This window comes from Lepisosteus platostomus, chromosome 16, assembly GCF_059453375.1.
Source record: "Lepisosteus platostomus isolate fLepPlt1 chromosome 16, fLepPlt1.hap1, whole genome shotgun sequence".
Lineage (NCBI taxonomy): Eukaryota > Metazoa > Chordata > Actinopteri > Semionotiformes > Lepisosteidae > Lepisosteus > Lepisosteus platostomus.
In genome coordinates, this window is record NC_142626.1 from 1,562,702 (window position 1) to 1,578,091 (window position 15,390).

Below are 15,390 nucleotides of genomic sequence, written 5' to 3' on the forward strand. Positions count from 1 at the left end.
CCGCTCACGTCCGTGAATCGGAATCCGTGGGCGAGAGAGGTTGAAATCCGGACGGCCCCGGCGCGCGCGCTCGGGCTCCATGCTTTCCGGTCGCGCGCCGCCGGAGCAGAGGCAGGAGAGCTCATCCGTCTGCGGGAGTCCCAGGGCTGGCTGATGGGATTGGCCGCCCTCTGTCGTGGCGGAGAGGGGAGCTCAGCGATGTTCCCCCATAGCTCCCCGCCCTCTCCCTGCCAGCGCTCTGACTGACTGCCCCCCCCCCCCCTCTCCGCAGGTGTTCCGCAGCGGGGAGGGCATGGGCATCCGGCTGGACAGCGCCTCCGCCTTCCAGGGGGCGGTCATCTCCCCGCACTACGACTCTCTCCTGGTCAAGGTCATCGCCCACGGCAAGGACCACCAGACCGCGGCCACCAAGATGAGCCGGGCGCTGGCCGAGTTCCGCATCCGAGGGGTCAAGGTAGGTCACCTCCCCTTCGGGGCGTGTTTATTTCTGGGGGGCTGGGGGGGGCGCGCGCGGTCTGACGCTCGGACCAGCCGACGACACTACGGGGCTGGGGGAGCAGGGCTCCGTGATCGACTGGTTGGGTCTTTGAGTTGAACTGTCTCTGGGTGCGATTGAGCGTTCTGATGCGTGCGGTGCTTGAGATGAGTCGCCTTGTTTTGGTGTCAAGGGTCAAGTCGAGATCGTAGGGTCGGGTACCGGATTTCAGGATGTGTCCGGCTGTGCTCCGCAGAGTTATAACGATGCGGTCAGTGGTGTCTGTGGTGCTTTTGCAGTTCTTTCTGAGCTGGTCAAGTCGGATGGAAGAAAAATAAAACAACTTTTTAGTAACAGTCTCCAGCCGGGGCTGAGGGGGTTCCCCCGTGTTTCAGAGATGCCTTGGGGGTGGGGGTGGGGTCTGCAGGTGTGCTCGTGAGGATCTGCCTGCGGCTCCCAACCTTTCCTGGTGGGAAGTGTTTCCTGTGTTCGGGGTCGAGCGTCTCTCTCCGTGTGTCCCTGCGGACCGGCAGGGTCCCGGAGAGACGCCAGACTGGGGTGGCGATGGGTACGACTTGAGACGCGCAGATCCGTATGGACTGAAGACGGGAGTCCCCCCCCCGTCGGCACCGGATCCAGCAGGCCCCAGAGCGCCGGCCCGGGGCGCCGTTGGGTGTTGTGGTTGGCAACGGCGTCCTGTCGACTGGATCACGAGGAAGAGGTCCTTCTCCCGGCTCTTCCCGTCTTCTCCCGCCCTCTCCGGGCGGAAGCCAGCGCCGTGAGCCGGAGCCGGTGGGGTCTGGGGCTCCTCTCTCTCGGCGTGCGGCTGTCCGTTAATTAGCCGAGCCGGTCGTGACTCGGCGAGCTGGAACGCCGCCCGTCACAGATGGCCAAGTGCTGACGGGACCGGAGCGCGTCTTCCGAGAGGTGCCTCCGTGCCGGCTTCTCCCCCTCCCTCTCTCCGCTCCGAAAGGCTTGGGAGAAGCAGCAGATGGCAGGGTAGCCTTCGGCTCTGGTTGCTGTTCCTCTGTTTTCATCCCCCTGTTCCCTCTCTCTGGCGCTCCGGAGATCCTCGGCTTCTCTCACTCGGGACCAGCTCTCCTGTTAGACGCCTCCTTAACCGATCCCAGGAAGCTGGTCTTGATATTGAGGTGCGGGTGGACAGAACGTCTTGGAGGGCGACGCTGGTGAAAAGGCGAACAGGGAGATGTGCAGGGAAAGTGTTGCTCACTCACTGTGCACAGTGGGGGGGGGGGGGGTGGCGGTATTACTCACCTTGTGCAGAGCAGTGCTGATCGGTGCAAAGAGAAAGAGGGCATTGCTCATTCTGTGCAGTGGGAGAGATAGGGGGCAGTATTGCTGACTGTGCATTGCAGTGCTGATCTGTGCACAGGGAGAGAGGGAGAGTATTGCTGACTCTGTGCACAGGGAGAGAGGAGGGGGTGTTGCTCACTGTGTGCAGTGGTGGTCTGTGTGTAGGGAGACAGGGGGAGTTTTGCTCACTGTGCTGTGCAGTGGTGGTCTGTGTGTAGGGAGACAGGGGGAGTTTTGCTCACTGTGCTGTGCAGTGGTGGTCTGTGTGTAGGGGGACAGAGGGAGAGTATTGCTCACTGTGTGCAGTGCAGTGGTGGTCTGTGTGTAGGGGGACAGAGGGAGAGTATTGCTCACTGTGTGCAGTGCAGTGGTGGTCTGTGTGTAGGGGGACAGAGGGAGAGTATTGCTCACTGTGCAGTGCAGTGGTGGTCTGTGTGTAGGGGGACAGAGGGAGAGTATTGCTCACTGTGCAGTGCAGTGGTGGTCTGTGTGTAGGGGGACAGAGGGAGAGTATTGCTCACTGTGCAGTGCAGTGGTGGTCTGTGTGTAGGGGGACAGAGGGAGAGTATTGCTCACTGTGTGCTGTGCAGTGGTGGTCTGTGTAGGGGGACAGAGGGAGAGTTTTGCTCACTGTGCTGTGCAGTGGTGGTCTGTGTGTAGGAGGACAGAGGGAGAGTATTGCTCACTGTGCTGTGCAGTGGTGGTCTGTGTGTAGGGGGACAGAGGGAGAGTATTGCTCACTGTGTGCAGTGCAGTGGTGGTCTGTGTGTAGGGGGACAGAGGGAGAGTATTGCTCACTGTGCTGTGCAGTGGTGGTCTGTGTGTAGGGGGACAGAGGGAGAGTATTGCTCACTGTGCTGTGCAGTGGTGGTCTGTGTGTAGGGGGACAGAGGGAGAGTGTTGCTCACTGTGCTGTGCAGTGGTGATCTGTGTGTAGGGGGACAGAGGGAGAGTATTGCTCACTGTGTGCAGTGGTGGTCTGTGTGTAGGGGGACAGAGGGAGAGTGTTGCTCACTGTGCTGTGCAGTGGTGATCTGTGTAGGGGGACAGAGGGAGAGTATTGCTCACTGTGTGCAGTGGTGGTCTGTGTGTAGGGGGACAGAGGGAGAGTGTTGCTCACTGTGCTGTGCAGTGGTGGTCTGTGTGTAGGGGGACAGAGGGAGAGTATTGCTCACTGTGTGCAGTGCAGTGGTGGTCTCTGCACAGGGGGAGAGGGGGCAGGAGTGTTGCTCACTGTGTGCAGTGCAGTGGTGGTCTCTGCACAGGGGGAGAGGGGGCAGGAGTGTTGCTCACTGTGTGCAGTGCAGTGGTGGTCTCTGCACAGGGGGAGAGGGGGCAGGAGTGTTGCTCACTGTGTGCAGTGCAGTGGTGGTCTCTGCACAGGGGGAGAGGGGGCAGGAGTGTTGCTCGCTCTGTCCAGCGCTGATGTGCTCGCAGGTGACAGTAGCTGTCAGCTGTGGCCCAGAAGCTGCCCCTTACCATTACTGTCTGTCACTGTGTGCTGTTCCCCCTCTCCTCCGCCCCGCTTGCTTGAATGCAGTTAATGAGCGCTGGAAGAGTCTTCGTGAGAGGGAAGCTCTCGCCTCCTGGCCTTACCGTTCTGGAAGCCCGTGAGTTTGCAGAGGGAGGGGGCTGACCAGAACAACTTGGAGGAGAGCTGGAGGGGGTGCCGGAGTTTCCCAGTCACCATAGTGCACCAGGGTTCCCTCGGGTCTTACTGTGGCGGGCCCCCAAACGCACTTCCGGGACAGAGCCGAGTCTGGAGGCGCCGCGTCGGAGCCCGCTCGCTCGAGGGGGCTGGCGCCGAGACCCCGAGTTTCCCCCCTCCCCCGACACGAGCCTGCCAGAGGGTCTCCCCCTTGCACGGGATCGTTCTTTCTGTTCGCCACGAGGAGAGCGGGTTCGTCGCACGGGGAGGAGCAGGAAATAAAAGCAGTGTGTGCGTGACCCCGATTGGTTTGGGGGGGGTGGTGGGGGGGCACTCTTTTCAGTTTTGTTCCTTCCCTGGAAGAATCCGGCGCTGGGTTTACGGGCCGCGCATTGTGTTTGTGCAGACGTGGAGGCCGAGCAGCGCCCCCACCCCCACCAGCCGAACACGCGCACGCAGGTACACACACACACACTCGCGCGGCCTGTGTCTCTCTCTTCCGCCGAGCCCGTCTGGAACGAGCGTCTCTCTCGCTCGCTCTGCGCCGCTGTCCCCCCCAGGGCTCCGCCAGCGCGCGAGAGAGAGAGAGAGACACTGTTTAAAAGAGTTATCTCCCTCAGAGAGAGAGCTTAGTTAGCGGAGTGATCCGTCGGAGAGAGGGAGGGGGCCGGGAAGGGAGGGGGAGTGCGCTCTTCCTCTCTCTCTCTCTTGAAATGCGGTCTTCTCCTCTCCTTGGGGCAGGTGGGAAGCTGGTGCCAAACCTTTGAACTGGGAGTGCGAGACGAGCCTTTTCATGTCTGTTAGTTCTGTGGCTGATGAAAGCGGAGCTGTCTTTGCCCAAACCCCCCCCCCCCCCGGGTGATCCAGATCCAGATCCGCCCCTCCTTCTCCGGGACACAGGAGCTAGACGGGCCGGGGGCTCCCGATCGGACTCGGGCTGCAGCCTCCGGACCGGCACGCGCGTCTGAAATCTTTAAATACGGCACGATCTTTACTGTCTCATCTTCCCCCCCCCTTTCCCTCCTCTCTTCTCTCCGTCTCGTTTTCCTGCTCTTTCCCAGTTTCTCTCCTCTCTCTCACGCCCACTCCTGCTCTCGTTTGCCGTCGCACTCCCACCATCTCCCACTCCCTCTCCGTCTCTCCCCGACTCCCTGCGTCTCTGGGTTCCCTGTCTCCCTCTCCTCTCCTCTCAGTCCACTCCCATTCCCTGCTCTCTCCCGTCTTCCCCCCCTCCCTCTATTTTTCCTCTTTCCTGACATCTGCAGTTCCACTGGGGGGGAAAAAAAACAAAACAGTTTCATTGATTTTTTTTTTTTAGCACGCAAAATCGTTTCAGATTGGTGACAGTGGGACAGACGGTATCGGAACATTAACATCTTTTTTTTTTAAAAAAAGAAAGATTAACGACCGTAAAAATGGCCAGATATTTCTGAGAAAAGCAGATAGTAGATGTCTTTACACCAGGGAAATGAACGGACGCTTTTCTGTTTTTTAATGTTATATTTTTGCTCTGACACTGTGAGTCATGGCAAGAACACACTCGGATCGTCTCCGAGGAGAGAAGGCAGAGGTGATAATTTTAAATTCTGTTTTTTTTTTAAACAGATGGAAATAATCCATCTGCCGAGCCACTTAATTTTCTCAACCGGAGAAGTCTTTTTTTTTTGCGCTCATTCTGGTGAATGTATCATTAATGTAGTTCTCCGTTGAAATTAATTAGAATTGAAAAAAGTCATTAGCAGTTGTTTTTTATCCGTGGCAGTTTGCGGAGACGAAGGATTTTGGTGACACTGCAACAAGCAGCCCCTTGGCTGGTCCTCTCTGACAGGGTGGAACTCAGAGGCTGGGGGTGGTTGAACCAGTATAACAAGACCTTGGACCATCTCCTCTGATAGTCACAGCCTACAGGTCCAGGGGCTCAGGTCCCATCTTCTTAGACCGGGAGGACAGCTGGTCCAGTGGTTCAGGTCCAGTCTGGTTAGACCGGGAGGACAGCTGGTCCAGTCTTGTTAGACCGGGAGGACAGCTGGTCCAGTCTTGTTAGACCGGGAGGACAGCTGGTCCAGTGGTTCAGGTCCAGTCTCGTTAGACCAGGAGGACAGCTGGTCCGGTGGTTCAGGTCCAGTCTTGTTAGACCGGGAGGACAGCTGGTCCAGTCTTGTTAGACCAGGGGGACAGCTGGTCCAGTGGTTCAGGTCCAGTCTCGTTAGACCAGGAGGACAGCTGGTCCGGTGGTTCAGGTCCCATCTTCTTAGACCGGGAGGACAGCTGGTCCAGTGGTTCAGGTCCAGTCTCGTTAGACCTGGGGGACAGCTGGTCCAGTCTTGTTAGACGAAGTGCAATGGGGGGCAGAGAGGGCAGGTGGAGAGGAGGGAATAATGAACATCCAGAGGCCAGCAGCAGAAGAGAAGAACCGGGCAGGGAAGCTCTGGGGCTCAGGATTTCTGCAGCCCGTTGGGATGGGTGACCAGGCCGCCGCGTGGGGCAGGGCGCCCTTAGGAGTGGGTTAATGAACGAGGGGGTGCTGGCGTGCCGTCCGGACGCCGGACAGGAGCAGTCGGGGGAGAGGCGTCCCGTCGGCCTGTGCCCTTCGGGGACAGCCTCCGGCCGCCATTAACATTCAGGACGCCCAGCGAAAAATGACAGATCGATGGACCCTGGCTGGGGGAGTCGGTCTCCTCATGCGTGAGCCCCAAGTACTCTCCGTCTTCTCCCATCACTCCCCTGTCGCCTCCCCTCCCCTTCAGCTCTCTCGTCTCTCCCCTCTTCCTCTCCTGTGGCCTTCGGTTTGCCTTTTTAGTGTAAAACGCAGTGTGATTAGAAGTCCAGGCACCCTCTCTCTCTCTCTGTCTGTCTCTCTGTGCCCGGGTGGAAGAGAGGCTCTGCTCTGCTCTCGTTCAAGGCAGGAGTAATAGGGAAGTCGGAGATAAGTCTCTAATAAGGAAGGGGCTCCGCCGGTGCCGAGCTCTGTCCTGTGAAATTTGCTTAAGTGGCGGCGACAGCAGCTCCATTCGTACAGAGGGCTTGTCTGGGGCTTGAATCTGCAGACAGCTGCCAAAATGACCATTTCCTTCGCTGACATCCCTTTTCCTCTCTGCTGCGCGACGCGGGAGGAGGGGGGGGGCGACAGAGAGAGAAATTACTCTATCTGGTTGCGAGAGCGGGGTCGGAGGGAGGAGAAATAAATTAAAAGACGGAATAAAAGGCCGAAATGAGTTCCCGGCGCGGTCCCGCAGATCGGGTTTGACAGCGAGGGGAAGCTGCGAGAGTCACGTTACTTGGCAGCCTAATGGAGCAAAAGCCTCTATTAAAAGGGCTTAATTCTTGACGGGTTTAATGAAGATGTTCCAGGCACACAGCGGAGCGCTCTCCCTCTCTCCGCGCGCCGCTCGCTCCTGGCTGGAATGTTAAGAGGCCCCGGAGCGGCGTGAAGGTCGCGGGAAGGTGTGTGTGCGTGTGTGCGGCGCCGTGCGTGTGCGTACGGGGGACAGGAGCGGGCGGCGTGCCCCCGCCCCCCCCCCCGCTCCGACTCCGGACCCATGTGGGTCTCCCTCCCCGCCACGCGCACGGCCTCTTCGGCCCCGGAAACCGGAACGTGTCCGTACGGTTCCCATTCCGCGTTCCGAAAGATGGGAATAGAAGAAGCGTGTGTGTGTGTGTGAAAGAGAGACAAACCACTTGGCCCTTTTTGAGAAGGAATTGCAGCCTGGTTTTAAAGATAATAGCAGCTCCAGTCTCCCGATAGCGTGTCGGCTGCACTTCCAAAGGACAAACCAATTAGGTCCCGTTAGCTCCTCGGAGAGATGCCTCAATCCACCCCCCACCCCCCCATCACGGGCGCTGGCAGTGACACTTCCTGTCGAGCCCTCCTGTGGGAGCTGTCATAATCCAGTCGTGGCCAACTGGAGTCCTTTCTCTGAAGACCTGCCGCAGCCTCAGGTGGCACACAGCCCTGCGGTCTGGGGAGCTGTGCTGTGCTGGCGTGTCCTGCAGTGAGCTGTGCTGTACAGTATTGCTCTGTGCTGCGGTGGGCTGTGCTGTGCTGTAGTGGGCTGCTATATCGTGCACCACACTGGTGTCCTGCAGTGATCTGTGCTGTACAGTATTGCTCTGTGCTGTAGTGGGTTGCTATGTCGTGCACCACACTCATGTCCTGCAGTGATCTGTGCTGTACAGTATTGCTCTGTGCTGTAGTGGGCTGCTATATCGTGCACCACACTCGTGTCCTGCAGTGATCTGTGCTGTACAGTATTGCTCTGTGCTGCGGTGTGCTGTGCTGTAGTGGGCTGCTTTATCGTGCACCACACTCGTGTCCTGCAGTGATCTGTGCTGTACAGTATTGCTATTTGCTGTGCTGTTGTGGGCTGCTATATCGTGCACCACACTCATGTCCTGCAGTGATCTGTGCCTTAGGAAGATGATTCATTGGAGTGTTTGCTTTATTTGTTTCCAGTCACAAGTCTGGGATTTTAGTTCACTGACAAAGCAGCAGTCAAGCTCTTAACCTGTGTTAAGGGCTGGAAACAAACAGCTCAGCTTCATCTCAAGTCGATGAATGGCTTGATTGTGCAGCCGAGGGCTCAGCGGATACGCAAACCGTCTGTCTGAAAGGAACTAAATCGCTTCAGTCTTGAGCAGGGGTGGCTAATTCTGATCCTGTAGGTGGCGCGGTCTCCCTTCGGGCTTTCATTCCATTGCTCTTCTTAACAAGCTCAGTCTGCTCGTTAGTGGCTTCATTGGACGAAATGAGCAGCTTCTCTCAGCTTTTCAGGTGCTGCTGCTCGGACAGCACACGGCGCCCCCTGCAGGACCAGGATCGCCCGCTCCTGGTCTGGCACAGAGTAAATCAAGGAGGCGTGTGAAATGTCAAGGGGTACAGGTGGGCTGTGGGCTTCGGGGGTTGAGCGCCGTTCTGTCCGGTGGCGGGGGCGGCAGAGAGAAACTCCATAGCAAACGAAGGGGAAGGAATGATTTTTAACCCCCCACCACCACCACCACCACACACTCCGGGGGCTCGCTGAGCCGCTGCCGGTGGGAAACCAGGAGCTGGGGATCGGCGGGCTCCGGTTTCTGCAGGAGCGACGCGCGGTCCGGTAACGCCAACGCGCCAGGCCTGGCAGCGGCGCCGCGGCGGAGTGTGTGTGTGTGTGTGTGAGCGAGAGTGTGTGTGGAGGTAATGGCTCGTACCAGACAGCTGAATCAGATTACGGCGGGATAAATGAAGTCTGAGAGAGAATTCGAGGAAGAGCTGCCGCAGCAGCGGAGGAAAATAAGCCGTAACGTGCAGCTGCGTCCCTCTGGGTCTTGATTACAACGCGCCGCCCGACGACGGGACTCCAGCTCATTTAATTGTCATTTACTCTAATTTGGGCGTTTGCATCAGTGTTCTCTCTCTCTCTCTCTCTCTCCTCTTACTCCTTAATCGCTTTAATTGACAGATCGCAGGAACGCGGCTTCTCGGGGAAAAACACAGCTGCGGAAATGAGGGAATGAGCGTTTCGGTTCGGAAGATCCGCCCCCCCCCAGGACTTCCACAGCTCGAGATTTTCTCCGGGGTTTTTTCGGGGCCGGTCTTGAGGGCAGTTGGTCTGGAGGTTTGGGTCCGGTCCTGTGAGACCGGGCGGGCGGCGGGTCTGGAGGTTTGGGGCCGGGCCGGTCCTGTGAGACCGGGCGGGCGGCGGGTCTGGAGGTTTGGGGCCGGTCCGGTCCTGTGAGACCGTGTGGGTGGTTCGGGTCCGGTCCTGTGAGACCGGGCGGGCAGCTGGTCCGGGTCCGGGTCCGGCCCTGCTGCGTCAGTATGGTTCAGTGGTCTGCCCGGGCAGGACCCAGCGGGCTCGGTCCGCAGCAGTGGCGCGGTGCTGTCCCCCTGCCTCAGAAAGCCCGCTCCCGCCGCGCCCCCCTCCCTCTCGATCTCGGGCCGTGTTTAGCTTGTCATCTTTATTTCCCCTGGCGTCTCCCAGGCGCCGCGCCGGTGTGCGGACCTGCCTCACACGGCTAGCTCCGAACAGTGTAATTAAACCGCGCGCCGCCGTCCGCGTTGGCCTGCGAGGAGAGAGAGAGAGCCGGAGTGACAGCTCCCATTGTTAGCGCCGTCTCCCTGATTCCCTTGTAAGCTGCTTTAGGAGACACCACATTCCCGCTAAGCCCTGTGTTCCAGTCACTCCCTCACCACCCCCCTCTTCCTTGCTGCCACTAGACCGGATCCTTCGTGACAGCCGATCATCTCTGCTGATCGCGGGCTGGGGGCCGCGGTCCCGTCCTTTCACGGCCAGCTGGGGGTGATCAATAACCTGCCCGGGTGGTGGTGGCTCCCGGGGCTGCGAGGGCGGCGAAGTCGCCGTCCGCGACGGAGCGGTCCGGTCCGCTCCGGGGTTTTCAGGGGGTTGTGGGGCCCGACTCCCGTTGCGCAGCAGTCTGATCCGCTCCAGGTTTGCGGTGCTGTCAGGTCGGGCTGGTGCTCCGGGGCCGCTCTGCGGAACGTGATGGAAGTCACCGCAGTGAATCCCCGGGAGAGGATCGGACGTCCCGTGCAGTAGGAATCTGACCTCTTCCAAACCCCCTTTTCAGCGGCCGGCTGGGTTCCTGTGCCCGTGAGGCGCTCTGTGTGACTGCAGGGAAGGGGCGATACAGTTTCAGGTTTTCCCCCCAGTCGGCGCAGATAACCGCCTGTAAAACGACCAGTGCGTCGGTTTATTCAGAGCACCCTTATCTAAAGCAGTACCGTTTTGGGGTGGGTGAGGGGGGGTGCTCTCTCTCCATCTCGGTCTTTGCTCTCTGTGGACAAGAGGGAGCTTGATTTCGTGTGAGGAGCCTGATTGATGGTGTCCTGATTAAGCCCGCCGATGGCGTGGCCCGGCGCTGCTCGAGACCGAGGGGGGGGTGAGGGGGAGAGGTCTTAAGCACAAACGAGCCGATCTGCGCGCTGAAGCAGGGGGACAGCCCCGCCTGGCGTCCCCAGAGCTGTCACCGCGGAGAGGCAGCGGTGCTTTCATGCTGTAACTGGGGGGGCTCAAACCACAGGGGACCACCCTGACAGCATTCACGAAGGGGGTCTCCCTGGGATTCTGGATCTGTGTGCGCAGGCGTGAAGAGCTGTTTTTTCGGGGTTCCTGGAGAGTTTGAGTCCAGTTTCTCCCTGGGGTGCCCCCTTCTCTCCACCCCCCCCTGTGCGGACCCCCGGACCCTTGCGGTAGCCCCGGGGCAAGAGGAGGAGACCGCAGGCCTGTCTTGCCTTTCATCCCCCTCCCCCCGGGCGCCGGCAGGCTGGCGGGCCGAGCCGTGACAGGAATAGCGATCTGTGGCGCGGAGGTGATTCCGGCACATTACCGCACCAGACGAGCCAGCGAGCCCCTCGCGGCCCCAGCTGTTGGAAAATGAGCCTGATGTTGGTTCTTAAATAATTCTCTGCCTTTACCCCCACTCCCTCCCCGCGCTGCTTGACGTGCGAAGCGATCGAAGCCCCCCCCTCTGCGCGAGCTGTCTTCCGTCCGCCGCTCAGCTGCGTGGGTACGGGGCTGCAGTACGGGTCCCGTGGCACAGCGGTCTGATCCAGTCCGCGGTCTCCGGCGTCGTCGGACTCCTGTTGCGACAGGTTTCAGGTCGTGGGGAGGGAGAGGGGGACAGCTGGGACAGTGAGGGGAGAGAATCCCAGTCCGTCGCCTCCTGGGACAGACGGACGCGCAACGCCCCGTACCAGACGCCCAACGCCACGGGCTGGCCCGCTACCGGCGCCCGGAGGGACGGCGCACACAGGCCGAGCCCCTGACCTCCGTGGAAATGAGGAATTGGAACATAACTTGTCTGGATGCTCCTGACCGCACCCCCCTCCCCGTTCACGCCAGAGCCTGCCACGCGCTGGGCGCGAAATCGGAGTCGGGATCTCTCGGATGTTGATGCGTCCTCAGCCTACCGGCCTGCGCGGTACCTCGTGCAATTTGACCTTCGACCTCTCTTCTGCCTCCCCCCTGCCCCCGCTCCGATTGAAATGAGCAAGGGCGTAGGAGAAAATAATCCGAGGTCATGTTCAGCGCCCCGTCTCCGGAGAAACTCATCTCAGGCGGTTTCTTGTCCTCGGTGCAGACCTCGTCTCCAGATCCATTTGTATTTAAATGTAATTCTGCGCGGCGGCGGCAGTTTGGCCCCGTGTGCTGACAGGATCTGTTCCTCCTGGGCCTTCGGCAGCCCCTGAATGATTTAGCGCCGCTCCCCTCGTCGCAGGCCATCGCTGCGCCGCTCCTCTTCGGTGTGCAGCTGTGGGTAAATGCAGGAGGTGACCGGCCGATTTATTAGGAACCCCTGTCTCCGCACCACGGGCCGTGCGTCAGTACTCTCAAGTTCAAGTAACCCGGGTGACATCATGACGTGGTGGCGCTCAAGCAGTAATTGGCGAAGTATTTACAACGACCGTGTCTCGTTGGAGTGGCTCGCTCCTCGGGCTGTGACTGGAGATCACGCGCTGGGCTCCAGCTCTGGAGTTTCCTCCCCCAGTAGGACTGGGAAGTGTTCTGATGCTGGCAGGTGTGGGGGTTCTGGGATAAGGTTGGTTTTGGGGAAGGATGTTGGATTTTTCTTCACAGCGCAGAAGGAAGTCCGTGTCTCTCTCTCACTGCTGGCAGTGGGAGCACAGCCTGTCCCCTCCCTGTGTCCAGTTTCGGTTTCCAAGCTGTGATCACTGAGCCTGTCCTTCCTGGGGGGCCAGGTCTGCCTGTGTTGCCCAGTTTCGATGTCCAGACTGCAGTTCCTCTGTGAAATCAGTGACGTATGACATCTGCACGCTCCCAGCTAGATCTCGGCCTTCTGCTCAACAGCGCCGCCCCTGTGGCTGAGAGTGTCAGCGGCCTGACAGTGTCGGGAGGGGGGGGAGAGAGAGAGCGTGGGGTCTGTCTCGGCCCCCGACGCCTGAGCTCTCCTGCGTGTGCACGCTCAGGGGGGGGGGCTGGCAGTGGGGAAAAATCGAACCGGGCCGATGAGTGCGAGATGAGGAGGAGGAATAGGCGTGTACGTCGTCTTCATCTCTCCGGTGTCGCACAGGGGGCAGAAGCGGAGACCTGCTGAGCTCCGGTGAGCCGCCGGGCGAGAGAGCAGTTGGTCAGTGTTGAGATCCGCCCGGAGGTCTGAGGGTGGACAGACGGCGGAGGTGGTCTCGGCTCACCCGAGGTTCCTGTGCGGCGACGTGTGCTGAGCAGGTCTTTCCTAGAAAAACGGCTCCTGCGGTTCCGGTTCTGGTCCCCGTCCCGGGCTGCTCCGCGGACGCTGCTACAGTCGTCCCGTCCTTCTCCGCTTTCTGCATCGAGCCCCCCCGCTGGTCGCGTTTCCTGCCCCTTCTGCCACCTCTCTCTCTCGCCCCGGCCCCTCTCTGTCCCCGCTGTCCCTCCGGCTCTTCGTTTTGTCCTCATCTTCCTCCGTCTTGCTCGGCGAGCCAGCTGCCCGTTCTCCTCCTCCTCCTCCCCTCTCTATTTACATAAAAACATGTCAGCTCTGTTTCCAAGGGCAATTACAGCGAGATATCGCCTCGCTATCTCCCTTATTGAATTAGGAAGGAGAGGAAAACAAGCGCCATAAATATTCATGTTCCACTCCGCTGTGCTTTATTGAATTTACCCTCCTTCTCTCTCTCTCTGCCTCTCGCCGAACCCCAGTTTATTATAAGCCCCCCAACGTGCAGCTCGGGACCATCGATCACAGCTGCAGCAGGTCTGTAATGTTCGGCTGCTCGTACGCTTCACAGTTCAGCTTCTCGTCGGAACATTATTCTGACCTGGGAGGGAGGGGGGCTGGATTTCCGCTGAAGCGTGCAGGTGCTCTGTTATTGGTTTTCTGTAGCTCTCGGAGGCCGGGATGCAGGAGCGAGGCGGGGCGAGGCCGGGCGGCCCGGTCGGGGGTGCTCGCCCTGTCGTCGCCATCCGACCCCGGGGGGGCGGGTGAGCCCGACGAGAACGAGCGTCGCTGGAGGAGGAGACGGGGGGGCGCTGCCTTCTCTCCCAGCACTGGAGCTGCTCGGGGGGGTGGCGCCGAAGCAGGCGGGCTGGTTTAAGGACTGGGAATTCCAAGAGCATTGTGGGAGCTTTGAAAGAAAGCTGAGAGCTGTGCACAGCAGGAGAGGTGTGGTCACATGCAAGAGAGCGGTGGAATGGAATATAGCCATTAAGCCATCTCTCTCTCTCGCGCGCACACACACTTTTCCGATCGGTTTCGTCTCCGTCCGAGCAGATCGGAGCGAAGCCCCAGCCCCCCTAAACCGTCGCCGTCGGAGAGGGGGATCTGGTGTACAAGCGCGCAGGGCCTGACCCAGACGCTGAGCGGGGGGCGGTGGGGATGTAAAAACAAGCCCTCAGGGCTGTCGGCGCGCTGCCCTCCGGAGAGGCCGCTAACCGATCCAGGACGCGGCCTGCGTGCCGGCGCGGTCCTGGCGAGACGCCGCTCAGCCAATCGGAGAGGGCCTCCGGGGAGGACAGGGCAGCGTTTTCTCCCGTCTGCTCGTTCGGCGGGGAAATTGCCTTTCGCATTTACATAATTTTCTATAAAGCTCGTTTTGTCGTCTTTAACGAGCGGCGCGGGAACCGGTGCCGTTTGGTGGTGGCTGGGCTGAGGATCCTGAATTGATGGCCAGCCCGCTGTTTACGCGGTGTGATTTATTCGCCAATTAGTGGCTCCGGCTCCGACTGTAATTGGGGGGAGTGACTTGTTTGTTTCTTCTCTGCGAAGTCGTTAGTTACTGCGCTGCGACTCGGGGGAGGAGAGGAGGGAGCAGCCGAGCTCCGAGAGACCCAGGGAAAACTCACTGCGCCGCTGTCGGGTCCGCTCCGGGTTTTACAGGCGCCGTGAGCCGGACTCGCACTGCGCCGCTGTCGGGTCCGCTCCGGGTTTTACAGGCGCCGTGAGCCGGACTCGCACTGCGCCGCTGTCGGGTCCGCTCCGGGTTTTACAGGCGCCGTGAGCCGGACGCCCACTGCGCCGCTGTCGGGTCCGCTCCGGGTTTTACAGGCGCCGTGAGCCAGACGCCCACTGCGCCGCTGTCGGGTCCGCTCCGGGTTTTACAGGCGCCGTGAGCCGGACGCCCACTGCGCCGCTGTCGGGTCCGCTCCGGGTTTTACAGGCGCCGTGAGCCTGATGCGCACTGCGCCGCTGTCGGGTCCGCTCCGGGTTTTACAGGCGCCGTGAGCCGGACGCCCACTGCGCCGCTGTCGGGTCCGCTCCGGGTTTTACAGGCGCCGTGAGCCGGACGCCCACTGCGCCGCTGTCGGGTCCGCTCCGGGTTTTACAGGCGCCGTGAGCCGGACTCGCACTGCGCCGCTGTCGGGTCCGCTCCGGGTTTTACAGGCGCCGTGAGCCTGATGCGCACTGCGCCGCTGTCGGGTCCGCTCCGGGTTTTACAGGCGCCGTGAGCCGGACGCCCACTGCGCCGCTGTCGGGTCCGCTCCGGGTTTTACAGGCGCCGTGAGCCGGACGCCCACTGCGCCGCTGTCGGGTCCGCTCCGGGTTTTACAGGCGCCATGAGCCGGACGCCCACTGCACCGCTGTCGGGTCCGCTCCGGGTTTTACCCGCTGCAGGGCTCTGGACCGATCTGAGACCAGTCTCGCGTCTGTAAGACACGGCCAGTTTGTCCGAATCCCACCCCAATGAACCCTCCGGCCCGGCCCGGTCCGGCCCCACCGGGGCAGAGAGGGCTCGGGGAGAGACCCGCTGGAGGGCTCTGTGGAGCGTGCGGAAGACCGGGGCACGGGGGGAGAGGAGAGGGTCACAGGTGCGAGCTGGGTCTCGGAGAGAGATGGGAGAGAAGGAGGAAGAGGCAGGGAGGGGGGAGGCCACTAGAAACGAGCCAAAAGGAAAATTGACGAGTGTCGCAATGTAGTCTACCAGCATTCAGAAGCAATTGAACTAAGTCATTATATTCACTCAGCTGTTGACCTGCTCAGTTTGGACGAACGACTGTTTTATTCAGGTATTTTGGTT

General features: G+C 60.3%; 1 protein-coding gene across 6 annotated transcripts in view; it reads left to right on the plus strand.

The window, feature by feature from the left end:
* LOC148646643 (pyruvate carboxylase, mitochondrial) overlaps window positions 1-15,390 on the plus strand; it is a 93,545-nt gene that overhangs the window by 47,142 nt on the left and 31,013 nt on the right. For all 6 annotated transcript variants that reach the window (XM_088608613.1, XM_088608610.1, XM_088608612.1 and 3 more), the window contains one exon: window positions 272-454. In XM_088608613.1, the coding sequence (XP_088464739.1) occupies window positions 272-454 (183 nt within the window). The remainder of the gene's footprint in view (window positions 1-271; window positions 455-15,390) is intronic.